At 36.1% G+C, this 27,763-nt stretch overlaps 1 protein-coding gene across 6 annotated transcripts in view; it reads left to right on the top strand.

Annotated features, from left to right (window-relative positions):
* Window positions 1–27,763, top strand: part of Ptbp2 (polypyrimidine tract binding protein 2) — a 60,888-nt gene that overhangs the window by 30,639 nt on the left and 2,486 nt on the right. For 2 of the 6 annotated variants that reach the window (XM_006233238.5, NM_001005555.1), the window contains exons 8-11: window positions 6,765–6,960; window positions 22,991–23,130; window positions 24,554–24,587; window positions 25,007–25,099. In XM_006233238.5, coding sequence (XP_006233300.1) covers window positions 6,765–6,960; window positions 22,991–23,130; window positions 24,554–24,587; window positions 25,007–25,099 — 463 coding nt within the window. Of the gene's footprint in view, window positions 1–98; window positions 6,961–22,975; window positions 23,131–24,553; window positions 24,588–25,006; window positions 25,100–27,763 lie in introns of those variants that run through there. The other 4 variants (XM_006233237.5, XM_006233236.5, XM_039102435.2 and 1 more) reach the window with 3 other exon arrangements.

Genomic DNA, 27,763 nt, shown 5'->3' with positions numbered 1-27,763 from the left:
TGAGAACCACTATAGCTATACTCAGCTGTAGCCTAGGCTTGTGTTGTGTATTTGTTCAGTTAGGTTGTCAGCTCTGGTCTTGCTGAGACCGTGGGATTGTGTTGGTAGGAGCTTCACGGTGACTTTTCAAGGTAGTTTGGTTCATGTACTTCAGTATTCTGCTCAGCTCTAATTCCATTGTGTCTTACAGGTTTGTGGGGGTTTTTATGTTTTGTATTTAGTTTCTTAGTCTGCTTTTTAGTTATACCATTTATCTTTTAAATTATTTTTAGATATATAAGTTAAGAAACTATAGAGAAGTAAAATTATTGAAAATTCATAAACCTCGTTGCTTCTTAATGCCTAAAGCTGTTTAATTTATTCAATTCTTCTTTTCTGTTTAACTTTTTTGTCATGTTATTTCATTATTAAATCATTAAAAATTAATATTAAGTAATCTTATGAAGCTTATTAAGTCAGTTTTTAATCTTAGTCTTACCTAATTTTTTACTTTTGGTTCTCTTATTTTTTTATACTAATCATGTTCTCTAGTATTTCATTGATTTCTCCAGGTCAAGATTGCCCACCTGAAAGTTGGACCGGTTTTTTATTGTTTGATTTCCTTTGACCTATAGTATCAGATTTGACCAGTTAACATGCTTGCAATAGCAAAACCTCTGTTAGCAGTAATGGCATGATTGTAATAAGCATCTCCTCACTTTTTTTTTTTTTTCTTTTTTTCGGAGCTGGGGACTGAACCCAGGGCCTTGTGCTTGCTAGGCAAGCGCTCTACCACTGAGCTAAATCCCCAGCCCTTCTCCTCACTTTCTTGATATAAAACAATGTTAAGATTTAAAGAGGGACTTATTTATCAGTTTTTCAGGTATTTCAGTCTTAACCTACTTGTTCTCAGGTTATCTGAGAGTAAAAATCTTCTTTTACTCTGCTTTCCTTTCCAGACAGCAGTCAACTGTTAGAATTCTTTCTTGCCCCAAATACTTTTGCTTCACATGTCTTGCCTCCTGTATTTGTAAAGTTTTTATATTAATGTGGTATGAGATTATACAGTTGGAAATGACTAAAGACTCTGGTTTTTATGGCATTTTCCACAATGTCAAAGGTGTTTATTTGTAAATTGTGCACATTTTTTATGTGTATTTTATATGTGTGTTGGGTTGTGTCTGAGTGTATCTCTTACCTGCTTGATCCAGAGGAAGGTATTGGCAAAGGATCAGTGAACTGAGTTTGTTTAGAATTTATGTTGCATTTGTTACAGAAAAAGTTTATGTATCTTGTCTAAAATAATCTATAATTATCATTTAATATTATGATAAAGTATCACAATTGGTTTTTATATTTGTGTGTGTAGATAAGCATCTGACTCTGTGTGCTTGTGTTTATGACTATTTATATACACTCACTGAAGTTTTCTTTACAGAAGTCTAAAGGGATAATTTTAAGAGGAATACACTTTTAAGTACACATTCTGGTAGCTGAACCCTGTTAGTGAAGGGAACGGTATTCACTTTCCACAACACTTCCTTGTTCTATTTTCTTGTCATGCCTTTTGATGACTATAGCAGTCTGCATTTTTTTAACTTTTATCAAGGGTGTACCTAGAGAATATTACATAGCATCCTATCTTCTGACAATTGAGAATGTTTTACATTTGTGTGTCATCACTAGTAGTCGTTCTTCCTGGGGACATATTTTCACATTCCTTTTTTGTCAGCAGTACTCTGTTTTACACAGAGTTAGGGATGATGCTTTTACTCAGTCAGGGTCTTCACTCTCATTTGTGATTTTTTTTTTTTAAGTCAAATGGGAATTTTAGTAGTTTGTAGCAAAATCTAATCCTTAGCACGTTGGTTTAGGTAACTATGCCTCTCTTAAAGAAGGCATATATACTTCATCACCTCTCTAGTATCAGGAAAGAACAGATTCATAAATTTCCTTCTTGCTTCCTTCCTTAGGCTATAATAATTTCAAATATGTTCAAGTTTCTAGTAAATGTACTTCAATTCTGCTGCCGTACATGTCCCTTCATCCTCTTTCATCTTTCTTCTTTCTTTTCATTTATAGTTAGTTGTCTTTTTCTGCTCTTACCTCTTTTGTCCCCCTCTTTTCTCTGTGCACAGTAATTTGATTTCATCCATAGTTGCCTAAACTACCATTTATACTGTTAGTGGTCATCAAGGTAGTGTAATTGCAGTAGTCGTTTTCAGTTTTTATCTTAATCTGTGGGTAATATTTGACACTCTGGCCCCATTTTCTTAAAATTTTTCTTCCTCCTGGTTTCTGATACTTTCCCCTAGATTTCTCCTTTCTTTTCAGTTGTCTTTCCCCTTGACATTCTGCTTGTGTCTGACAGACTTGACTCACACAGCTTAGTTATCTCTAGTGCTTTTGTTTTCTAGCTCAGAACTTTACCAAAAGACCCAGACTAGGAATCTAGCTTTTAAACTTTCAAACGTAGACTGTCCTCTAAGTTGCAATTTGTGGTTCCTAGTGTCCCCTGTGTCTCATAGTGCAAAATGCCAGTGTCATTGTTATTTAACAAACCAGAAAACTTGGGAGTCATTACTCTTTCCTTCCATCCTGTTTCCAGACATTGCTTCTGATTCCTGAGTTCCTGTTTGTCTGTCTGACTCTCTTACCTCCCTAGTTTTAAACAGGTGTTACTCAAAAAGTTGTTTCGGAATTTTTTTTACTTATGCAAATGTACAAAAGCACATATTTGTAGCTATAGTTTACTTAGTCCTGATGCTAATAGAATGTTTTGTGTGTTCAAAAAAAGTAATGCTGTATATTTTTTCTCGTTAGTTTTAATTAAACATATAGGTTTCATTGTAACATTTATACCTGTATATATTTTAATCACACCCGTGCTTATTAATTACCTTTTCTTGTTCTCCTACCACTCTTGTTGATCCCTTTCCAGGAACATAATGTGACGGATTATTACAGGAGCAACTGTCTTAGTTACTTTTTAATTGTTGTGAACAGACACTATGACCAAGACAACTTACAGAAAACTATATTGGTGGCCTTGTTTTTATCCTTTTCAACAATTGGGGACCAAGTATTCAAACGTGAGCCTATGAGAGCCATTCTCACTTAAACCACCCAGAGGTGCAGCTTATTAGTACCTCCACTACTGAAGAAAATGTCTCTCCCTAGTAACCATAAATGCCTGTAGATTCTCACTACCCTTTTCTTTTCTGTTGATGGAATGTTAGCAGGTGTAGTCTTGTACAGATCTTTCTTGTGCAAGTAATTACAGATGCTAAGCACTCAAGAATGCAGTATCATGTCATGCCCAGAAGAGAGTTTTGATAACATTCCCCCTTCACTTGGCTCTTAGATTCTGTTATGGTCCCTGAGCCTTGGAGAGAGGGATAGAGTTTTATTCTTAGTGCTGAGCACTGGTGTGTCTGTAGTTAGCTGTTGCTTGCTGCCAAAAGAAGCTTCTTTAGGCCAGAGTTGGCACTGACACTTAAGGACACAGATGTTTAGATGGAAGTCAAAGAGCAGCCTGTCCATTTGCTACTGGTAGAGTATTTGACACAAGCTACTTTTCCAAGCTACTTGTCTTTGACCAACAGTGCATAGAGGTTTTCTGATCCAAGCGATCAGGACAACCTCTGAAGTCAGGCTCATGGCTTTTGGCTGAAATCTACTACTTCAGGATCTTAGGTCATTCCCAGTGAGTTTGTTTTTTCAGACTACATGTGATGTCAACTTAGGCATACTACTTCCTTTCTCAGTGTCCTTCAGTGACTATGTTTTGTCCTTAGGATAAAGTCTGTAGTCATTAGCTTAGCATGGTTTAGGAGATTAAATGTTTGCTTGTTTAAGTTTCATTTACTAATTTTCCATTTGTGACAGCCTTTAAATATTTAGGTGTGCTTTCTCTGATTTTTGAGGCTCACAGTGTGCTATTTCATTTGTTGCTACTGCTTTTCTCTTCACTTTTACTCGTTTCTTATTCTTTAATCAAATTTCAGTTTAGAAGTTTCTTCACAGAGAACTTCACTTTGTAGTTGGAATTAGAATGGGTTTTATAATTATTAAGAGACGTGAGTTTTCCCTTAGTTTGTGTGGATACTGTGTCTCCTTTGATTGCTGCTGCATCTATTGAGCGCTGACATTTGAGGTGATAAACTGCAGCCATTGCAGCAGTCCTAATTACCATAAAGTAAAGGTCTTCGCATTTGTAAGAAAACTCGTGCAGTATACTGGCAAGGCAAGAAAGCTCTTTCCTTGGCTTCTCAACAATGTTAACATTGAAATGTGTAAAACTAACTGAAGCATGTAAATACTCCAGTTTTAAAGGTTTTTTTTTTGCAGCAAAGTTATAACAACAACGCGTGAGTAGCAAATGTCCTTTTGCTTTTTATTTGAAATACATGAAGTGTATGTTTTTTTGTAGACACTAGATAATGGTGCTGTGTTGTCTAGAATCTTTTTCATATTGTCATTTTGTTTTAGCATACTTGGGGGTTACATTTTAGCTTTTAAGAAAGCAACAGCAACAGTAAATTCAGATGCTTGTAGCACTAAAATCATGTCTGGAGTCTGTTTTTTTTTAAGATGTTTTAAGAAATTTAACGTGACGGTACTTTGTTGACAGTTGGCTTAAAGTTGCTTAATTACCTTTTGGCTTTTACATTTTGCATTTCATGTTTATAAGTTTTATGTTTTAAACAGTTGATTTGATCTACTTAATTATTATTTAAAGTCTAAGAGTACTTGGAACTTAGAGCCTCCCTAAAGAATGCAAGTTCCATGTAAACAGTGCCACTGGAGTAACTGCACATCCCATTTTGCTCTTGTAATTGTGTGTTCTGTTTGAACATTTCCCTTACTTGGATGCTTGTGTTTGTAAATTTTAGTTTACTGTGGCCAATTTTTTCTAATTGTTTGTATGCAGTGTCTAACCTTTCTTTGAAAGTAGGACTGTTTGAGAACCTTTGCTTGCTACACATAATCTTGAGCTTTGACTGGTGTCTGCTGTAGTGAGATCACTGTTCTGGCTGCTGCACCCACCATAGGACTGGTTTGTGAAGCACTGTTCTTTCTTGGGATTGTAAATACACTTCGAAATGAAACTTGCATCATTTTTTTCAACATGATTTTTTTTCTCCCTTCATATAATCTTAAACTAGATTCCTCTCTTACACAATTATTTTATAAAATTTTACTGGTTGTTTTTCTAGCTCTCGTAGTCTATATGTAGCTGTGTGTCTTTTACACGAATACAGATATTTTCTAAAAGTTAAAATTGAAGTTATCAAAGGTTTCTAAAGGGTGTTGTAGTAATTGGTGCATTGATCGTAGGTAATTTGACATTCTGCCTTAATATCACATTAAAATAACACTTTAAAAAAAAAGTCTATTGTAGATACAGTAATTTTCTCTCAGCACCGTCAGCATTTACCTAGGGATGGTGACTCATGCCAGTCTAATGAGACATGTACTCCTTGATAATATTTAATTAGTTACCTAGGGGTAAAGTTTGGCTACTCATCTTCTGATAGACATTTGCAGCACTGATATTCACAGTGCATTTAGATTGCATAGCAGTCACAAATGCTGTCATCTGGCTCACATTCTCCCAACAGGAATGCTTTAACTTACTGTAAATTACTATCTGTTAGTGTGTTATATGTCTCCACAGGAGGATGCTGGATTATTTTACATTAAGATCTTGATAAAGTTGATATATTTGGTGTCTACTCTTATATGGTATCTTTTTTTTGTGTAATGATTTGCTTGATCCAAATGTAATTTGAGTAATAATGTTTATGAAATGCCTTTAAGTTAGTTTTTACCAGCCCTAAGATCTTCTGATGGTGAATTTTTTGCTGCTTTTCAGCTCAGCAAAATTTTTGTATATTGAGATGGATCATTGTTCCAGAGAGTAAAGAATATTGCAATGTTCTAATGAATTCCACGCTTAATATACTTAAAGCAACTATAGAGGTTTACTTTTCCATTAACAAGACATTTTTATTCTTATGATAAAAATTAATGCTATTGTTCCCATTTATAGTTTTTCTTGACTATAATATGCATTGTTGAGCTAGAAATGAGTGATATACAGTGGTAAAAACTATAATTATGGTGTCAGTAATTCAAGATAAACTTTATCATGTATGATCTTTTATTTAATCCCCACAGTAACCTTTTAAGGACGTTTGTTGGCTCTTATCATCTCTATTTTCTATATTGCTGCACTGATACTCAAAACGAGTAGTGTTCTTACACTGATGCACTTAAGTCTAGACTTTTAACTATAGATAACACTCTTAGTTCCAGAATTTTCTGGAGTGACAATTGACTTTTCTAATTTTATCAAGATACTCTGATACAGGTCCAACAGCTCATCTTAGGGAATATTTACTCTTCCTTCATCTCGTGGGAATTTTTACACATCTTGAGGCTGCATTTATCTGTATGAGGCAACTTCCTATGTTGGTGGTATCTAGTAGTTGTATCACCTTATTTTAGTGCTGTCATTAGGGCTGTTTGTGTGACTGTTAACAGTTTTATTTTTTAAAGCTGTTTACAGCCTTTTATTCTTTTTAAAACTGTTACATTGATGAAATGGTAGAATTTTTAGAGTTAAAAAGCATTTCCTATTTAATGAGGGCAGTGAGTGAAAGAAACTAACGCATGTAGAACAAAAGTAGCATGGCTTGATGTGTGAAACTTTAATCCTTTTCCTGTTTTTGCTAACTTTCGAATTTATGGTGTCTGATACATTTTATTCACTTTTACAGGCCCTAGATGGTCAAAATATTTATAATGCTTGCTGTACCCTAAGGATTGATTTTTCCAAACTTGTGAATTTGAATGTAAAATACAACAATGATAAAAGTAGGGATTATACACGACCTGATCTTCCATCTGGAGACGGCCAGCCTGCATTAGACCCAGCTATTGCTGCAGCATTTGCCAAGGAGACGTCCCTTTTAGGTATGATTCTTACTGTCTGTACCACCTTCCCTCCATTGCTCACGGAAAGTGCCTGTTAAACCACTGTAAGTAGAGTGAACTTGGATTTTGTACCTTAACAAATGATGTTCGTGTTTTATGAGTTTTGTTCTTGTGTATTCAGAGGGTTGTATGGATTCCATTACAAGAAAACTGTTAACTTCCTGACTATAAAGTATCTCCCTTTACCCCCTTTTTATCACCTCACTTTCCCACATACAACTCCCCGAAAATAAATGAAGAAAAACTGGAATGAAAAAGAATGTAACTAAAATATGTATGCTTCAGATTGGATGTCCTGTCTAAACCAGAGGTTTTTATGTGTCTTGTTAGGGTTAACTTGATTGCTTTAGCAGTATGCAGAAATAGCGAAGTATTAACAAAGATAAAAATAAAAGAGTCTATGAGTGCATGGAATTTTTTAAAAAAAAGTATAGTGTACCATAAATGTTGAAAATGTGTACATGAGGATTTTTCTATAACATGCGTATTGCTCTTCCTTTGGACTTGGTTATATAATTTTACCCTACAATGGATTTGTGCTACTTACATAAAGTGCAGTGTAACATAAGCAGCTGCAAGTTGATTGACTGAAGATTGGGGGAAAATGTAAGTTAGAATAAGCAAACTGATAATGTCAAATTTTAATAGTTTTCTTGAATAGTGTTTTGAAATTATACTTAGGTATTTGTAATACTGTCTTCATTTTTATTTATGTGTGGATGTTTCCTCTGCATGTATGTTTGCATTCCACACATGTACAGTGCCTGTGAAGGGCAGAAGAGAGTATCTGATGCTCTGGAACTGAAGATTGCAGACAGTTGTTAGCTGCCATGTGAGTTCTGGGAGCACAGCCCATGTCTTCAATAAGTGCTCATGTCCACTGAGCCATCTCTACCCCCGAGTAATAGTATCTTTAAATCAGGATTACTGTCTAGAAAGAATCCAAGATCCATGGTTGAGAAAGGAAGAAGGAGCTCTTAAAATTTTAGTCTATGACCATCATTTTAAGAAACAGATGAGTGTTGAACATATTTGTCATGAATATGTTATAGCTACGTTCACTTGTAAATGTATAAAATTATTGGTGTGCATGTGAAATGAGTCTGGTGTTCAAGAGCATTTATTTGCGGTTAATTTTGAGGAGGACATAGAAAATTGATGACCCTTTATACTAGCATGTGCGATCCCTAGCGCCAAGCACTGCTGTTCGTTGTGACTAAAATGAGTAGGTAGATGCTTTAGGTTGTTGTATTAGCAGTGTTCCTGACAGCATGTGATTTTCAGTGTCAGTATGGTTGAAGCTTTGGTTGATTCATAGCTCACAGGTTTTAATGGCAGTGTCAAAGTTGAGATAGTAAATGAGAGGCAGCTTTTAACTTTACTAGGTAGAACTTGTACAGAAAGAGTTAACAGACCTTATAGAGTTTTAGCTTCTGGCTTTTTAGTTGTTCTTCTAAACACTTCCCAAGTACATTAGTGAAACCTTAAATAGCCAAACAAAGTAGGTAGTAGCAAAGTAGCAAAGCTTTTATAGTCTAGAAAATTAAACAGTTATGTCCCACTTCTTAAAGAAAAAAGTTACGGGTAAAATACTAAAAAACGTGCCAATAAAGCACTGCTGATAACATGGTTGATTTCTAAGAAACTATGTGTATGTTTGGATCCTAAGTAGAGGCATAGTTTTTGAGGTCATTGGGAAGTTTCTGGGGAAATGAATAAGTCTTTGTTGTGATCCTTAAGGCTTTGGTGAGAAAATGTAAAGGAAAAAAAACCCTTACTGGCATGCATGGAACTGGAGTTGTTGCATTTTCACACTGCTTGCTCTGTTGCCAGAAGCTACTAAGTTTGAATCTCAGGGACTGTAAAAGCCTGCACACTAGTCGGCCATCTGGGAGTAGAGAAGGGGGCGGGAAGGAGGAGATGGGGGATTCCTGGAGCTCATTCACCAACCTAATTGGTGAGTTCCAGGTTAATTTGAGGAATTACGCCTGCTCTCCTAATTCTGTCATCTTTTACTTGTTTTCATTGTTCTACCTTCATAGCCTTTTCTTTTAAGTGTCTTCCAATGATTTTGAAAGTTTATCTTTCAAAACTGCTAATAATAGACTCTGTAAGTTATGGTGTTCACATGAGGTACGTTCAGATTAGCCAGTTAAAGTTTGGACTTTTTTTAAGGAAAGTAAACAATCAGGTATTGGGTAGGGGACTGAGATCTCTCAGACACTGGATCACCAACCAGGCAGCATACACCAGCCGATGTGTGAGGTCCCTGACACATAAGACAGCAGAGGTCTGCCGGGTCTGGTTTCAGTGAGAGGAGATGCACCTAACCCTCAAGAGACTGGAGGCCCCAGGGAGTGAGGAGCTCTGGTGGGGGTGGAGGTAGGGCTAACCTTTGGAGACGGGGCATGGAGGGGGCTGGGGGTGTGCATGTGGAACAGTCAGAGGTGGACTGGGACGGGGATAAAGTCTGGACTATAAAAAGAGCTTAAAGAATAAAAAAAGTGTTAATTTAGAACAATTAAGTAGAAGTGATAATTTTAGTAACTTATAATGGATATACTTATAATCTTCATTGGTTATTTTTGTTTTTTTTCTGCTCCACTACATTGAATCTTTGAAAGTGGACATTAAAGTATTTTTATTAAAAATTTTTACCTTAAATTATTTTCTCCTAGAACTATTGAATAAAAATATTAATGATTATTGATAGCCTTACAAATTTTTTCCTGGAAGATGTGTATGAATTTGAAATACATGAATGGTGTAGAAGGTGTATTTTGCCCTGTCAGCACACCTTTCTTGGTTGAGACAATGTCACTGTGGGGAGAGCGCTGCTAGAAATTTGCTTTTCTTCCTGGTTGGCCCTGTACTCTTGTTTTTTTTTTTTTTTTTTTTTTTTTTTTTTTTGCCTCAATTGTACTAGTGCTGAAACCAGTATTGTTTTTATACATGGCTTCATTTCTTTTTTAAAGGCATATTAAATTATTGCAGAAATGTATCATTAATTATAAACTGCTTTGAAGCTTTAAAAATTTTCATTTGTCTGGAATCTTTCAGCTGGTGTGTTAGGTAGTTCTTACAAAGGACTTACAAGTTAGTGACTTAGAGATGAGTCTTCAACTTGTTTTAGGACTGTTACCTTTCAGAAAAGTATTTTTAATAGCTTCTCACTTTTTATTTTAATTTTATGTCCTTTTAAAATTAAGGTCCTGATCTTGCCTTAACACCTGCTGCAGTCTTGAAGTAGTGAGAGTATAAGTCTGTGCTCTATGTCCAGCTCAGTGCTGTGTTTCTGAAAAGTTGTTTCCAAACACTTTCCAGGGACATCTAGTGCTCCATTGCTGCCACCATTGTGAAATAACTGTCTTTTCTCTATCTTTTGCCTCTTAGGATATTTTATCGTGACTTCAGAGTACAACCAAAGTAATAGTGGCGAGATTCCTTTCTTGGTCAGTCTTTGTGATGCAGAACTGCTGAGATAACTGCTACAGTACCCCTTACCAAAACGATTATGTGTACCTCAATATTCTTTCACGTGTACAGGGTTCACTTTACTTCTTATATTTAGCTGCTTTGATGAGTCCTTACATTTAAGAAAGATTTTAATCGCTAATTCTTTTAAACTATCACTTCCACCTGGTTTCCCTGCCTCCTCCTAGGAATCAGTGTTTTGGAAAATGTACTTTACTCAGAGAAGGAAAACACAGTACTCTGTAGATGCTTAGAAACGTGACATCTAAATACACAATCATAAGTTTGGCAGTCTATTTTTTCACTCATATACCTTTTTCAGAGAACAAGGGGGTCACAATTATTGATTATAAATTGAGGCATTATAATTTTTGTCAAGGTAGATGTTAATATATTAAGAGGTGGATAGTCTTAGAAAATTGCTAGAAATGATTTTTTTATGATCATGTTGTCACTTTAAAATATTAAAGCAGCTAATTCATCAAAGAACAGAGTTTGAATAAAATAACACCCATTCTTAGAGTAACAGCTGATAGCAGCAGGGGATGAGCAGTTGATGACTGAGGAGAGAAAACAGTGCTCATGAGGGTTAGTTTGTATTCCTCGTGTACTGGTGCTTTTCCAAATGTGCTGGCTATCAAGTCACCACGGAAAACCAGTGGGAATGGGCCTAAGGCGTTCATATGTTTTTAAATATCTCAAAATATTTTAGTAAAGCAAAAGTTGAAAATTAACTGCTATTGGAATTTTTATACCACATTTTAGAGTTTTTGTAGTTATTTATTGTGTCCTCATAAAAAGACATAATAGCCATTGCACAGTATTTTAATATTTTTATTCATGTTATAATTTACTTAGTGTAATTCTGATAAAATGTTAGTTTATTGTTAAGCTGGGTTTATTGTGTTTCTCCCTTTTATCTGTAATCCTAAAATTACCAAGTTTATTTCAAATTTTGGAAGGCTTTTCTTTTGTTGGTTTTTGAGTGGGTCATTCACATGGTAATATTGTATAATTTGCATTTATATGTCAGTCTTACATGTCTTAGAATGAATCCCACATCCCTGTAATAGGATCCGTGCTGATCACCATGGATTTACTTTTTTTCCTATTGTGTTTGAAGTCAAAGTCACATCTTAACTATCACCACAATATCCCAGATTTTCTTACCAAAACATAATTTATCACATCAGGAATTTCTGATTAATTCAATAGAAACAAGAGTCTCCCTATGTGGTCTGGTTCCAGTCTGGTCTTTGCAAATGGCTGTGTAGAACAGACTACCCTCAAACTCAAAATGTTTTTTCTTCAGCCTCCTGCATGCTAGGGTTCCATGTCTTCCTGCGTCACCAAACCAGTCAGTGGATTTTCTCTCTCTCTTTTTTAAATTTATTTTTTCTTTTATTGAAAACAGCTTTTTCCTCAGATAATATATCCTGATTATGCTTCCCCTCCCTCTTCTCCCAGTTCCTTCCCACCTCCTCCAATCAGATCCACTTCTGTTTTCTCAGTAGAAAACAAAAAGGTTCTACTAAAAAGACTAATATCAAAATAAAACAAAAACTGTTACATCAGCATAAGACAAAACTAACAAGAAAAAGCCAAGAAAAGGCATAAGAAACAGATATAGACACAGAAACTTACTTGTTCATACACTCAGGAATCACATTAAAGTACAAAACTTGAAACCACATAAAGGCCATGTAGTGCAATAAAAGAAAAAATAAATTTATAAAAGTAAAAATCAAAATTAAAAGGAGTTAAAGACTGTAACACGAGACAGGGACCCTCTTAAAGACACGGAGTTCATTTTGTATTGGCCATCTACTGCTGAGCGTGAGCCCTGCCCTTAAGAGTAGTTTGATTTTTCAGTGGGGCTCCCTTGAAGAAAATTAATTCTCATTCGCCTAGAGGTTATCAGTTGAAGAGTGCTTCTGGGGTGGGGTTGAAACATACGTCCACTTCTGCTTGCAGTTCTAGGGCCTGTGTGGGCAGACCCTCTGCACGGTCCTCCCTCAGTCTGTGCTCATTGATTCTCCTGATTTAGAGGATCTGTGTCCTTGATATCCTTCTTCCTCTCTGGCTTTTAACCCTTTTCACCTCCTCTTCTGTGGGGTTTCCTGAGCCCAGAGGTGAGACATACCTTTTGGGCTGAATGTTCCAAGGTCTCTCTCTCCCTCTGCAGATTGTCTGACCATTGCTATATGATTTTGTTCCTGGCTTCTAGCACCGATCTCTTAATGCGACCAAATACCTAGCCTGCATCAAAATTTCTTATCATTAAAAGTATTTATTTGTGTTTGGTCTTTTTAGGTAGAATCTCACTGTGTAACTCAGGCTCCTGTGCTAGTTCCTGTATTTTTTTTTTTAACATGGCTTTTTGTTTGTTTTGTTTTTATTTTAAGGTAGCCTTGTGCAGAGCAAGATTCTAAGAGATATACTTGGAGTTGGTTGTTACCTGTGTCACTTCTTTTTATACTCTGATAAGCTTTCTTCTCTGCCCCAACTTTAGTTTTATTGATTTGATTAAAAAAAAAATGAATGTGTTGCTTTTAGGAAAGTTGCTAGTTTACATTGCTCTCGTTGTTTCCCCATAGCACTGTTCCTTCTATCCCTGTATTTGGGCTTAACTACATCTCGGGAGAAGACATGTAACATCTGGTTTCTTATTGGTTCCTGATGGAGTTATGCTGGAGAGTGATTGTGACTTATATGGTAACATGAAGTTCATTCTAGTTTCCTGCTAATGGGTTAGTATTTACCCATTACTAGTTACTAGTGACCACTGCCTTAGTGTATTTTATTAGAGTGAGGGGTTTGTAAAGATTTTCCTCCTTTTTCATTAGTTAGCAAAATTTCGACATTTCCCCCTTCAATAAGCTAGATCTTTAACGTGTCATCAGGTGTGTGCAAGATAATTCTGGTCTTTCTTTCCTCTACCTTTGGGGCTGGAAGCAGTAATGGAGACTAACCCAGACTAACCCAGGACCTCAGACCTTTGTGGCCATATGCTTTGATGACTCAGCCTAGCCCTAAGGCAGAGGAGACCTATTCATTCCTCAGTTTCTTTGCTAACAAATAGAGTTGCTAGACACAACATCTGCATGTATTTAATTGTTTTAATAATGAATGGTACAGGCATTAATTCCTGCCAAGTTTATGAGTCAGTACAGGGTATATGATAGGTTAGTCCCAATCTCTGCTTTAACTTTAGAAACCGTTGCTTCCAGGCTCTAGTACCCCAAGAGAGTAACCTGGTAATTCATTGATGCACAGTTTATTGACGTGTAATTATTGACAAAGTTTCCCTTCCTCTGACTCCAAAAAAGAAGGAACCGGGCAAAGGACTTAACAAAGCTAATCAAAGTTTATACACGTTTAGATATATTTCTTTTTCCAAAGGAATGCATCCTAAAAACAAAAAAATAATCAGAAAGCATTAATATTTTCTTAATAGCAGAAGGTTATGTATTACCTCTCATCATAATTGTGAGAACAAAAAAGATCCAGGTGTGACTGAGGTAGTAAAAGTTCATTATTTAGCCATAATAAACGTGACTGTTTTCCTTGCTTGTCCCTCCTGTCCTGTCCCTTTCACGTCTTTGTCCTACTTCACGTCTTTGTCCTACGTCCACATTGTTTCTTGGCCTTAGCACGTCCACATAAGACAACATTCCTAAGTGAGTCTGTCTATCCCTCCACAGAGCCTGTCACGGCACAGATCCATCATTTGAATGAGGTCTGATTTACTGTCTTATCTCAGTGATTTTGTGGGGATGGATCATGAAGGAGTAGCCTCTTTTCTAACACTTTGAGTTTTAGAATTAACTAAAACTTACCTTTACCAATTTTGAGTTAATTTTTATATGAGGAATGAAGTTTAGTAAAATTTTTGTTCTTGTTTTACACTAGCTAATTCTTCCAGTTCAACCAAGACTGAACCTGTATTGCATTATACCTGTTCTTTTTCAAATAATTTTTCAAATATTTTCTGGTCGTGTGTGTGTGTGTGTGTGTGTGTGTGTGTGTGTGTGTGTGTGTGTGTGTGTGTGGTATCTTACTACCTTGTTTACTCTAGCTCTATATTAAGTATTACAAACATCTTTCCATCATTTTGTCACTTTCTTTCAAAATTATTTTGATTATTTTTAGTGCCTTTCTGTCAGTCTAGCAATTATCTTTGTATAAGCTGCATCAGAGACAACTGATGATGGGGAAAAAAAAAAAAACAAAAGAAAACCAAAAGTATAAAAACAAAACAAAAATAGATCACTGTCCCCATATATAACTAATTTTGTGCGTGTACCGAGAACCTGCTTTCCATGCCAGTTTACACCACCCAGACTGTACCAGGCAAGGTTAGTGGGATTGAAAATACCACCAGGACAGGGCTAGCTAAGACACACTCAGTAGTGTGTTAACTATACAAAAAAAAGACTGTACAGTTTAAAAACAAATCCTACACAGCCTTATATTTCAATCTTTTTCTTTAAAAGGAGTGAGTTATATACGGGGGGTTGAATGCTTTATAGACAAGAAAAAAGCTGTTCTAAAACCAACTTATTCATCATCTTCCTCTTCTCATCCTTTTCTTCATCATCCTCATCTTCCTCTGCCTTCTTTCAGCCTTGATCACCCCTTTTTCGCTGCATCAGGTTTTCCTTTAGCCCTGTAGGCAGCAATATCCTTCTCGTGCTTCTTCAGCTTGGCGCCTTCTTCTCACAGGGCTGCTTGTGTCCGTGTCAGTGTTGTTCCACATCTCTCCTAGTTTCTTCACAACATCACCAATGGATAAGCCAGGATGCTCGCCTTTGATTTTGGGTGATACTCAGAACAGAACAAGAAGAGGCCGAAGGAGGCCTCTTGGGGGCATTGGGGTCCTTGAACTTCTTTTTGGTCTCACCTTTGGGGGGGGGATGTAGGTTTTATTTCTCTTTCATAACGACCCTTGTCAACCTTCGCTTCCCCTTTTCTTTAGCAGACATGGTCTTCCACCTCTCTGAGCACTTCTTGGAGAACTCCGAGAAGTTGACAGAAGCATCGGGTGCTGCTCCTTATGCTTTTCGCGGCAGGGTTGCGTAAAGAATGCATATGAGGGCATTTTGTCTCTCGGCTTCTTAGCATCGCCTTTGCCCGTGTTTAGATGATTTTCCTCCGCATGTCAAAGCTGCCCAGTGCTTGTCTGGTTCTCGCTTGTCCCTGTGCTTTCTCTATGGAGCTCAGTTTAGTGCAATGGCTATCCAGTTTTCCACTTTTTAAAAAGCATTTTCTGAAATTACGTTTGCCATTGGTTCCCTTTGTTGTGATTCTGTAACATGCAGAAAATTTTAAACAACTTTTACAAGACATTCCAATATACGTGTTATGTATTTTATAATAGCACCAGGAGGAAAAACTGCAAGTGAGAGCACTGTAGCAGTAAGCAATAGAGCTGTTCTCATTGTTTCTAGATTATATGCTAGTAAGCACCAGTTCTTTTATCTGTGTATGTTCAAAAAATAAGAATTACTGTCATATTTGAAGATTATTGTTTTTTAGTTTGTTCATAATGGTTGCTACTTGTAAATTTTTCTACTGAACCATTAGAACAGATGCTTAGAAAGATGGAAATGCTGCTTGTTAATCTTGTGAATGTAAAGGTTCCTTTCCATTTTTAAGACAATTTTGGAATTAAGTACCTTTTAAAATGAAGTGCTAGTGAAGAGTTGTAGACAATGAGTCTAGGTACATATAGGGATTGGCAGCCATTCTCTGTCCTGTCTCCAGTGCATTTCTTAGTTTCTATTTAAACATTTGACTCCACTGTGAAATACTTAGACAGATCCTTTTGAGGATAGTTTCTCCCTGTAGAATAACTAGAAAAGTATCAGTTTAAAGAAAAATTACTTAAGATTCTGCCTCTATTTAAAGTTCTTTATGTCATTTGTTGCAGCAGAATCATTTAAAATACAGCAGTTTACTAAGTGTTTCAGTCAGAGATAGATTCATTTGGAGAAGATTCTCCCATAAGATTACAATATAGGTAAAAAATGCTGTCTAGTAACTTGTATCATGATAGACTATGAAGCAGTTGTGCTGCCCGCTCTATAAACATATACTGAATATAGCTAATGTATAGTTTATAATACTTGATACTGTTGCTGAATGACTTGCTGACTTGCATCATACCTTTTAAACATTATTTTAGAAAAGCTCCAGTAACTTAGAAAACTTACTGTATGATTGGGTGCCATTTTATTCTAGGAGCAGTCTTAATGCATCTTGTTTGTGTATGATATATATTCAGATATGGTCTGAGAAAATGAGGATTTTTGGTCTAATTTTTTGGTCTAACTAACTGTAGTTGAATTTTAAAACTCTTAATGTTTAAGTCTTAATTCTTTTTGGGGAACAACTGTCATGACATGAGTCTATAGTCTCAGAACAGAATAAAGAAGATTTAGTATTTTTAATCCTGAAGAGCGCAAATTCTGTAACAGTCCGTTCTAGCCTTTGACTAGAGAAAATTTGTTAAAATGAATCCAGGCTGCAGACTTAATTGTAAGCTCACTATAGTCATGTGCACTTGTAATCCCATTTGGGAGGCTGAGGCAGGAGTGCCAGGAATTCAAGATCTGTCTGGACCACCTAGTGAGACCTTGTCCCACCAGCATGATAACACAGAAACCATGTATTTTTAAAAGATGACAAGTACAGATGCAGTGTGTAAAACACACAAACTTTCTCAAGATGCACATTGCATCTGTGTGCAAGCAGTGCAGCGTGAGGTGACGGCGTGAGGTGATGGTTATGTATCATCAGTGGGAAAACATAGACACATACAGAACATTTCCATTAGAGCTTTTTTTTCATGTTACTTTGAACAGGAGAGTGCCAAGGTGTCTGATCTTAACAGATTTTGTATTCTAGTGGGAGGTGATTGCCAAGAATAGTTTTGATTAGAGGTAAATAAATGTAATGCTGTTTTGCATAGAGTGAAATGTGTGATTCATGATCAGAAATATTTTGATATGTCTTCCAAAGGAAGGAAGAATCAGGGTTTTATGAGTCATAGATACAGTATAAGCAAATACGATACAAAGTCTGAGCTGTGTTTTGTGAGGGACAAATATTTTGAATGGCACATAGAATAATTGGGAAAATATGAATGAGATGATGCTACAAAGAGTTACAGGACAAGATCTTAGGAAAATGTTAACCTGTGAAATGTAAATTTAATACTGGAATTCTTAATCTCTTAGCATCAAAAACTTATCAAAAGATAAACATCCAAGCATTTTCTAACTATATCTCATGAAAATACTTTATAATTATCCAAAATGTTAAGAACCTTTGCTAAAGGACCTGTCAATTGTCCAAGTAATTGAGTGAGGGTGATCAGTTTATTTTTTTAAGAAACTGGCTTCATGGTTATTTCTGGGAGCTAAAAACAGGAGTACTGGATGCTTCTTTTTCTCTTTTTCTTTTCTTTCTTTTTTTTTGTCTCAAAGAGTCTAAGATAACAGGAAATGGCGAAATGTGGGAAAATAACTGTAAATGCATGATACTTTAATGGTAGTTATTTATAAACAAGGAAATGTGACGATATCTATGAGACAGAAGGGACTTTAGAGTTCTACGTCTGTCTTCCTCCACGCCTGGCCAGGTTTCACAGCATCCGGCCAGCCTTCAGCTCACAAAGATCCATGTGCCTCTGACTTCCAAGTGCCGGAACGGAATTAAAAGCATGCGCCACCATTCCTTATCTAATCTAGAATTCTGACTTTTAGTTTGAATTTTGGCAAGAGCTTTAGGGAGCTATGAATTTAGAAGGTAGAAATTAATACTTAAAACTTTGCTTTACTTTATGAGATTAAATTGTGGAGTAAGAGTTTGGAAGTACATGCATACGTCTTATTGTATTAAGGTGAAGTGAAGACTGCGAGATAGCTCAGTCGTAGAGTACTGCCTAACAGTTACCAGCCCTGGCTTAGCCACCACTCCCTAACACGGAAAGTGATGTCTGTAATGGCATTACCTCCACAGTCACTCCTGGTGCACTAGGCACCATATGATTTTCCACATAAGTACGAAGCATACTTGGAAGAAGTAGACGACACCAAAAAATAAATAAATAAATAAATAAATAAAAAATAAAATAAAATAAAAAATCCACAGTAAATTAATGCCCAAAAGATGTTGTCATAGGAAGGAGAAATGGCGTGATAAATAAAGCATTACCCAAGAGGGAATGTTTGCATGTGTCAGAATTTGTAATGATGAAGTTGGAGTCAGAATGTTGAAGTCCAGCATTCCTGTGTTGGAAATCTGATGTAGCTTCACTGTCTGGCTTACACATTTGCAATGAGCATAATGGTGACAGTCCCTGCCAGCTACAGCTATTGTGAGGATTAAATATAATGACATTTATGAAGGGTTTCCTAGTGCCTCGCATGTAATAAGCGTTTGATTTTCAAGCTAAAATTCTGGAATCGATTGTAGATTGGATCAAGAAATAATGAAAAATATTGAAGCTTAGAAAATAATTGCCTTTTTTTTAGGAACATTGGGAAACCTAGAAGGAATTTTTATCATGTTCTTATAGAAAGTTTGGACCAAAACTGGCAATAGTTTGAATATTAAAAAAAAAAAAGAAAACAAAAACAAACACTAGGAATATTTTTAAAAATTAAAAAAAATAGCTAGGAATAGTTTGGATGTCTAGAGACTTGGTCAACTTCTGTGACATTAGTAAACGGAGGTGAAACTTGTAAGTGGAGTCCAGTGGGAGGTTCTTGGATGAGGTTTTGTGAAAGAATTGTTTAGTGGTTCTTCAGACAAGATTTCTGAAAAAGGATAGTCATGACCACTCCCACTTACTCCCCATGTGACTTCTCTCTTTCACGTTGTTACCTCTTTTTCCTCTCCACCTTAACACCAGCAGTGACCTAAAGGGGGGTTCTTAACCACATGTGATCGCCTGAAAGCTTAAATAAACATCTTTCGTAGTACTTAGTTTCAAGTTGCATGTTACTATAATGGAAGATGTATTAATGTACTTAGCGCTAAAGAGTTTGTAAATCATTAAAATTAGTTTCTCTTGCCAAAATTTAAAACTTATGCATGTGATGTACTTTAAGTTTTACAAGAAGCAGTTATAAAATTGAGTTAACATTTATGGATTTATGTAGAGGTTGCATTTTTATTGATGAGCTAATGCATTGCAAAACATTTTGTAGGTTTTCTTGTTGCCACAAGTACTTACGTAAAATCTAAAAAGTTTCTGTGTGATGACAGAATTAATTTTTCAGAGAAGAATATTTGGAAAAAAGCTGAAGTCTGTCCATAGAGGCTTTCAAGTCTGATAAAAGCTTAAGCTGGGCCTCTGGTGTAGGAGTGAAGGTAGTTTTCCTGCTCCTTAGTAACTGAAGAGCGTAGCATGTTATTAAGAGGCAGCAGTGTTTGCCAGTAGCTCCTGAGAGTCACTGGTTCCATATGGCAGCTGACTTAGGACATCATTTTGCAGTTCTTTTGACATAATTTGCCTTCTGTTTCGAACCCAAACTTTTCTTGGGTGAAATTGAACAGTTACTTTATTAAAAAGTAATATTTATTATAATTCAGCTTAGACTTTTAAACTGTCTTTATATTTGCCTTTTAATTCACAATTATTTTAGGTTCATTTAAATAATTCTTTTAATTTAATGACATTTTATGACCTAAAGCTTTATCTAAGTATTTAACATCAATCAAATTTGCTCTCTTATAAAACTCAGATGTAAAAACCTGGAGTATTTTTTAAACTTTTTTTAAAAATTTAGTGTTTTGAATAAATTTTCAATTAGTTTTGAATTTGATAATTTTGTTAATTATTGAATTGTTGTCATGCGGAAAATACATCTTAAAAGGGGAAAGAAAATTTCCCCCAAAAGTGAAATCTTAATATTTTAATGATTAATTTTTTGAGAATGCAACAGGAAAATAAGTGATTTAGAACTGTCAGTAGTCTAATTTTAACTGTATACCTTAATTATTCCTTGATGTCATTTCTGCATTCTTTTAAATTTCTCAGTACGTTTTAATATTAAGGGTACTATTTGTAAGATTGTAGGGAATCTCTTGATGTCTGGTGAAGGTCCACAAAATCAAAATTTCTCACATTAATACTGTCTTTTAATTCTTGATTGTTCTTATTGGTCTGCAAATTTTATTTTTATATTACCTTAAGGCTAATAGACAGAGTACATAATTATATATTCTCTTGCTCTTACTTTTATTATAGTAAGAATCAATAGGTATAGTCCAGCTTGTTTTCCTCAGTAATTTTAGGTGTAAAGGGAGACATGAACCCAAGAGGTTTCAGTTTTTATTAGCCTCGTTACAGAGCCCGAGAACTCTGAATCATAAACAGGAGATGCTAAGAGTCTAGATGTACAGAGAAAATAGGAGGGCTTTGAAAATTTTTGAAATTGTTTTATTTTTGTGTTATGGTTGGGTTTTCAGTGAAAGTTTTCTGATTTAGAAGCCTTGAAAACTTCTCCTTACCTGTTAGAATCGAAATAGCACATAAATGAAGTTAATTTCATGTGTTGTGGGGAAAAGGGCTTACAAAGTAACTGTCCTTGACGTCTGTATGAAAGAGAGTGAGGCTGAACATGGACCTTTGTTTTCTGTCGCTGGTAGTGTAGTAAGGTTGGTGAGTTTGGTCTTGTTTTTTTAGTTTTGCCAATAATAGTTCTGAAGTCTCATAAAGACCATAGAGTTTAGCAGCATATTAAATTACTTTTTCTTCCAAGAGGTAGCCAATTAAAGCCACTAAAACAAAGAAATGATTTGACAATATAATTACTACATCTGGTATTTCTACTATTATTAAATAATTGTATTGTCAGCCAAACTGCCCAAAAATGCTGGGTGTTTCCCTTGTGTTGTTATTACTTTGTTTCTAAGCAAGGAGAGGTCATTTACCAAGTGAATATAAGAGAAAAAAATACTGAGTATGGGTATCTATAGTGTGTGTGTGTGTGTGTCTGTGTCTGTCTGTCTGTCTGTCTGTCTGTGTCCCCTGACAAAAAAATGATAAATGAAAATAACCTGTGAGGTGTGATGAGAAGTATTTAATAAGAAGAAGTAAGCCAGGGCCAAGGAGATGAGGTAGCGAGTAAACAAAGTACTGTCATGTCAGACCTCAGGACCTACGCTCAGATCCCCAGAACCTGGGTGAAAACGCCTAGAACAGCAGCACCCCTGGAACCCTAGTGCCTGGCCAGGGTCAGGGGTGTGGAAGCCTATTGTCAGCCAGCCCACCTGAGCCACTGAGCCTCCGAGAGACAGTGGCTCAGAACACAAAGACAGCACTGTCTTCACCCGTGCACAGTTAACATTATGAAGCACACATACCACATACAAGTAGAAATAAAATGGGTTGTTAATACGCAAAAGAATATTGTGTTATGATTGTTCAAAACATATGATGGTACTTGGTTTTATTATTTTTAGCCTTCTTAATTTTAAGTTAGAACATCCTGAAACAAAAAGTAACTCCCAAGGAAGGTCAACAAAAAACTGCCAGATATACTCACCCAGAACAATTTTATAACCCAGAATCTTCATCTTAGTGATAGAGTGCTCACAGAGGAAGAAGAAAACCCGAGTGATGAAGAAATTGAAGGAACTTTTTTCACATAGAAACTTAGAAATTTTCTCTCTAAATTCTTGAAACTTCAGTGAAAGTTCATTCTAGTCTTTATAAATCCATCTAAGCCTGACAAGAGAATATGATCTTCACCATGAAGGTAGCAGTAGACTGGAGTGACGCACAAGAGCAAGAACACTATAAAAGGGAGAGACAGTGACTTTACAAACCACAGTGAAGGGCCCTGTCTCCGCAAGTGTGTCACGAGCTCCATGACATTTAAGTCGAGTGCTGCCGCCATTCTCAGTCAAGGTCTAAGATCCATACTGTTTGCACTGCACTTATCGGCAAGTAATAAATACTAGGTAAATAAAACTTTAAGGTTGAAAGTGGGTTCCTTTTGTTTCTACTTGAGTATAAAATTGAGAAGGCAAATTGTCAATGTGATTTTTCTTTAGGACATTTCTATGAATTGTTTAGGTGGATTTGTCTGTATTAGCTGAATTTTATAGGAAAACAAATTTGTTTCTTATGTAGCAGTGGGTTGAGTGGTTGTTGTAAAGGTTTCGTTATACTTACCTTTCTCACTGTAATCATGGAAGTGAGTGAACATTTATTTTTCATGCTCTGTTAGCTTTTCCATAGGGAAGAAAAAGGACTATCGTGTATGTAATATGTTAACATTGTACAGGTACGTACCTTAGTTCAAATAATAAATGGCTGTTGAAATCAATTATTTTTCTATAACTGCTCCACACCAACAAAACATTTTTCTAAACATCATAAAAAATTAACTTACAGGAACCATTTGGAACGGTCAGCATAAGCCACGCAGCCACTGTGCTTAAATTGGTTTTGTAAACGACTTGTGTGTGTTTCGTAAAATATGCTTTATTTTAAAATTAGGGCTTCCTGTTGCAGCTGTCCCAGGAGCTCTCAGTCCTTTGGCTATTCCTAATGCTGCTGCGGCAGCTGCTGCCGCTGCCGCTGGCCGAGTGGGCATGCCTGGAGTCTCAGCTGGTGGCAACACAGTCCTGTTGGTTAGCAATTTAAATGAAGAGGTTAGTGAAATAATTTTTAATGGCTTTTTCATCTCCATTTCATTTGTGAAAGTTTTTCATATTTCATTTTGCACTTGCCTTTCTTTTTATGTATATTCATTAGCCAAAATATCTTTTGTATTTCTGCTTCTGAATAAAATCTCCGTACTTGTTTAGTTAGTACTGTTTCTTTAGACAGTCATATATCTTTATATATGTATATATATTCTAATATAGCTACCTATTTTTCCTAAGAAAAATATGGTGAAGTACCGTAGTTTGGCTTTTTATTTTTCTGTTGTTCTCAAAGGCAAATGTGACCTAATTTTGCAAGTGTAACTGTACAATAATTTTGCTCTTTGCCTTTTCTAATGATTTGCTTGTTCATTTCATGCTTATGTGTCATTGCATTTTTTTTAATCTTATTTTACGTGAACTACTCTAATACATTTTTCTTTGAAGGTTCTTCCAAAGATCTTGACGAGGCACTCTTCCAGTCTTTCTTAGTAATTTTTTCTTTGCAGTTTTTAGTCATTGTCTTCTACAAATATATATATTTCAACTTTACCCTGCCCCCCTTTGTTAAATAAAGTTGCTGTTATTTTGTTCAGTTGTACATTTTATGTCTGGTATATTTTATTTTGATTGCTATGAAAGCTGGTATGAAATGTGGGACCCTCAAATGTATCGAGTTTATGATGTCTAATTTGAATATTTGTCTCATTTTTGATTGGCCTCTGTTAACAATAGATATAACCTAATTTTGTCATTTAGTACTGTTATTCACAGTTCTGCATGCTAAGTGTTTGAATCAGAGTGCCTTTAAGACTTGCCTGCATTTCATAACCAGCCATGCTTATGCAGTTAAAGTTCAAAGTTTAAAATTCCTATGCATGTGTTCCCTCCCTATGTTGAGATGAAATGCTGTATTTACTCTTTGATAGAGATGTACTTTACCCATATTTGTCTTGGATGACTACATTTTGCTCAGTTTTTCTTGTACAGTACATAAACCAACCATTTTCTGACCAAATTCCTGCATTTCCTATGTACTGACCTATATTTTATTTTTTTTTTGTTCCCCAATTCCTTATTTTTTTCTTCTGCATTGCTGTTTCCCTTCCCCATTTCATCCTTTTCCCTGTGTGTTCACCTCCCCTTTCCTTGTCTTCTCCCAAATGCCCGTTCCCTTCCCTGTCTTATCCTTTATTTTCCTTGTCCTTGTCTTCATTCCCTGTCTCCATTCCCTATGTTCATGCTTCTGTGCTTGAACAAATGTTCCTCGGACCAACTTGCCCCAATTAACCGCCTTGAACCATGATCCATGACCACCTCACCATTCTGCGGGAACCACCCTTCGTTATGGATGATCTGTTCATCTCCGCTCTTCCTCGACTCTTCTCTCTTCTTGTCTTACGCTGCTTGCTCTTCTCTCCTTCTAAAGATGGTTACGCCCCAAAGTCTGTTTACCCTCTTCGGTATGTTATTGTTAGCACTATACTTTTATTATTGATTTGATTTTTTTGTTTCACCTTAATTCTTATTTGTAGCTAGCACTTTGGCTTAAAGTTGAATAGTAAATCTTTTGCTATTTTTCTTTGCTATTTAAAACTCTCCATAGACACAAAGTTTGTTTTAATGCATGCTGATTTATTTTGCATGGTTTTTAATTTAATATCATTCACATAGCTTTGAGGGTTTATCAAAAATTATTCTTTTCAAAATTCACTGTTCAAATCTTGTTCTTCTTTATTCATTTGTGTAACTGGTGAGGATGAGTGAGTGATCATGTTGATGTCTGAATGTTTCATTGATGTGTCAGAGAGAGAATTGTTAGCTGACTTGCACATAAAATTAATTCCATTTCTGGATTACCTCTCTGTGGCTCCACAAAAAGGTGTTTATGGCGATGTGCAGCGCGTGAAGATTTTGTACAATAAGAAAGACAGTGCTCTGATACAAATGGCCGATGGGAACCAGTCACAGCTTGGTAAGAGGGGGCTGCTCGTTACCTATACATATAAATTCTAAATGCAAATGCAAAAGTGTATATCCGTGACTAAAAAACAGACCCTTTAATTGAGTAAGAGATCATTTGTGGCTTATTAGTGATCAAGGCTCAAAATGTCTTATTAACTTTTATATTTTTATAGTTTATACATGGTGAATCCGGGTTTTGCTTTCTTCCTAACAAGTCTGAGCACAGCTTTATGGAAAAGGATGTTAGCCCCAAAACGGAAGTGGCTTTTAGTTAAGAGTTCTATTCCTGTCTATCTCCTGTATTACAAATAATCGTTGAGATAGGACAGAAAACCCTACTTAGTGTTCTTGTGCACTGCAGCTTAGCAGTGGAAAGGTAAATGCCCTCCCAGTAAGTTGCTAAGTTTTGCAAAACAATAAAATCTTCACGAATGATTAATCCAAAGACATAAAATGTATTTCAGTCAACTTCCATATACATTACTGGTTTTCACACATGCTTCAATCTAGAATACAACTGCATGTTCAAAACGTGATTTTCTGTAATTATCACCAGACTCTTAGCTTATCATTTAATTCATTAAGATTCAGGAATGATGCTCCCTTTTTTTGGCTGCATTCACATTTTTTAAACTTTGGAATTTACCATTTTTGATGGGATTAATTGTTACAGCAATCAGAAGCTCTGTGAACTTTGTAGCTTAGATAAAATATAAAACTATCTGACTTTCTGGTTTAAAGTGACAATACGTATCTTAAATGTGCTAGCTTACACATAGGCATTTGGTATTTGTATCATTTTCTCCTGGGTTTGTGCACATAGCTTTCTTCTGAGGTGAGTTTTGCTATTATTTTGTTATCACTGAATATTTTGTTTTTAGTAGTGCTGGATATCAAATCCCGAGATGTGCACGTGCTAGGCAGGTTCTCCGAGCTCCAGCTCACTGTTGTTGTTCCTGTACGGTGCCTGGGTGTGTAAGGAACACTTGACAATGTTTCCAGTGAACAAAACATTTTCACTACTTCCTTCTCTCATTAGTATTTGAATTGAGTAGGCTTTATCTTCCTTTCATTAATACCAAATCATCGAGAGTTATCTGAGATAGGGGGACTAACACATTCTGAATACCTTTTGTTTTCATTTTATACTTTATAAGTGGTACCTAAGTCTTTATTGTTCTTGATTGCTGCTGCAACAAAATACTATGATGGTAAAGCTGAAACAACAGAAAGTAGTTTTCTTGAAGTTATGGATGATGTATTTCCAGGTCAAGATGCTAACACATGCGGAAGGCTGTCTTGTTGAGCCTGGAGGCCGCCACTTTTACCTCTGCTATTCATGTTTTTACCCAAAATGAGCATATATGTATTCACTTTTTTCTAATTTGCTTCAACAGAGTGTCTGAGCAGAGAAACTTAAGGGAGATAGGGTTTATTTTAGCTAACAATTTGAAGGTTCAGTCTATCACAATGTCATATCAGCAAAAGCCCAAGGCAGCTGGCCATATTGAATTCATAGCCAGAAAACGGAATGATGAATGTTAGCTGGGTTAGAGCTTGCTTTTTATAATTTGTGTAGTCCAGAATGCAAGCCGATGGTATGTTGCTGTCCTCAGTATTGTGGGCCTTCCCATCTGAGTTCATCTAGATCCCTGCTGTGACCCTTTAATACAGTTTATCATATTGTGACCCTTCTAACCATTAAATTTTGTTGCTACTTCACAACTTAATTTTTTATTGTTATAAATCATAATGTAAATACCTGACTTGCAGGATATCTGATGTGTGACCTATGAAAGGATCATTTGAGCCCCACAGGTTGGGAAGTGCTGATCTAGTTAATCCTTCAGGGGCTCGTCTCTTAGGTGTTAATGCTCAGTATAACCATTGTGTTGTGTAAGAACCTTCAATGCAAAGTGAAGACCCTTTTAAAACAGCGCCTGCTAATGTCCTCGACTCCTGCTTAAAGAAGAAAACACGTAACTCTTTGCTAATATTAGGCAAGTTCTCAGACTCAAGAGATGGCTCAGCCATTAAAGACTAGCTCGGCTCACGACCAAAACCAACCTGATTGGTACCTTAGGAACACATATGTTATCCTATTACCATGTGCTGTGTAGAGATAAGTTTTTTGTTTGTTTTTGGTTTTTTTTGACTTTGTGAATTTGAAGAGAAAAAACAGTTTGAATAAATTACAGTGACTTTAAAGGTATAGGATATTCACAGAGGATATTTAGTGACATATGAGCTTCTGCAACAGATGATTAAAGGGCTTCTGTAGAAGCGACTTCAAAAAATGATTTGATAAAATTGAGAAAAGTGTTAGAGAATACTTTCTAGCTAGAGAGCATGTCCTGTAAGAAATACTACTAAGATGTCATTGCATCATGGCTTGGATAGTGTCTTAGCGCATCACCCCCAGCACTGGCTGTCATTGCTTACCATCAGTAAATCTGTCTGTGCAGAGAGACTGGAAGGAACGTAAGGGTCAGGCTGGGAAATGTAACTACATTAAAGAGCGAGTTTGGATTGTTTCCAGGGATGTTTACTAAGTGATGGCATGATTAATTGTAACCTGAGAAAGTCTTCTACCTACTCTGTATCGAATGGATGAGGAAAATAGATAGAGATCCAACAGGAGGGCAGATAAAAAAGTTGGAGTTGCCCAGATCTC

This window comes from Rattus norvegicus, chromosome 2 (genome assembly GCF_036323735.1).
Source record: "Rattus norvegicus strain BN/NHsdMcwi chromosome 2, GRCr8, whole genome shotgun sequence".
NCBI classification, from domain to species: Eukaryota; Metazoa; Chordata; class Mammalia; order Rodentia; family Muridae; genus Rattus; species Rattus norvegicus.
This window is presented reverse-complemented; position numbering and strand designations above follow the sequence as displayed.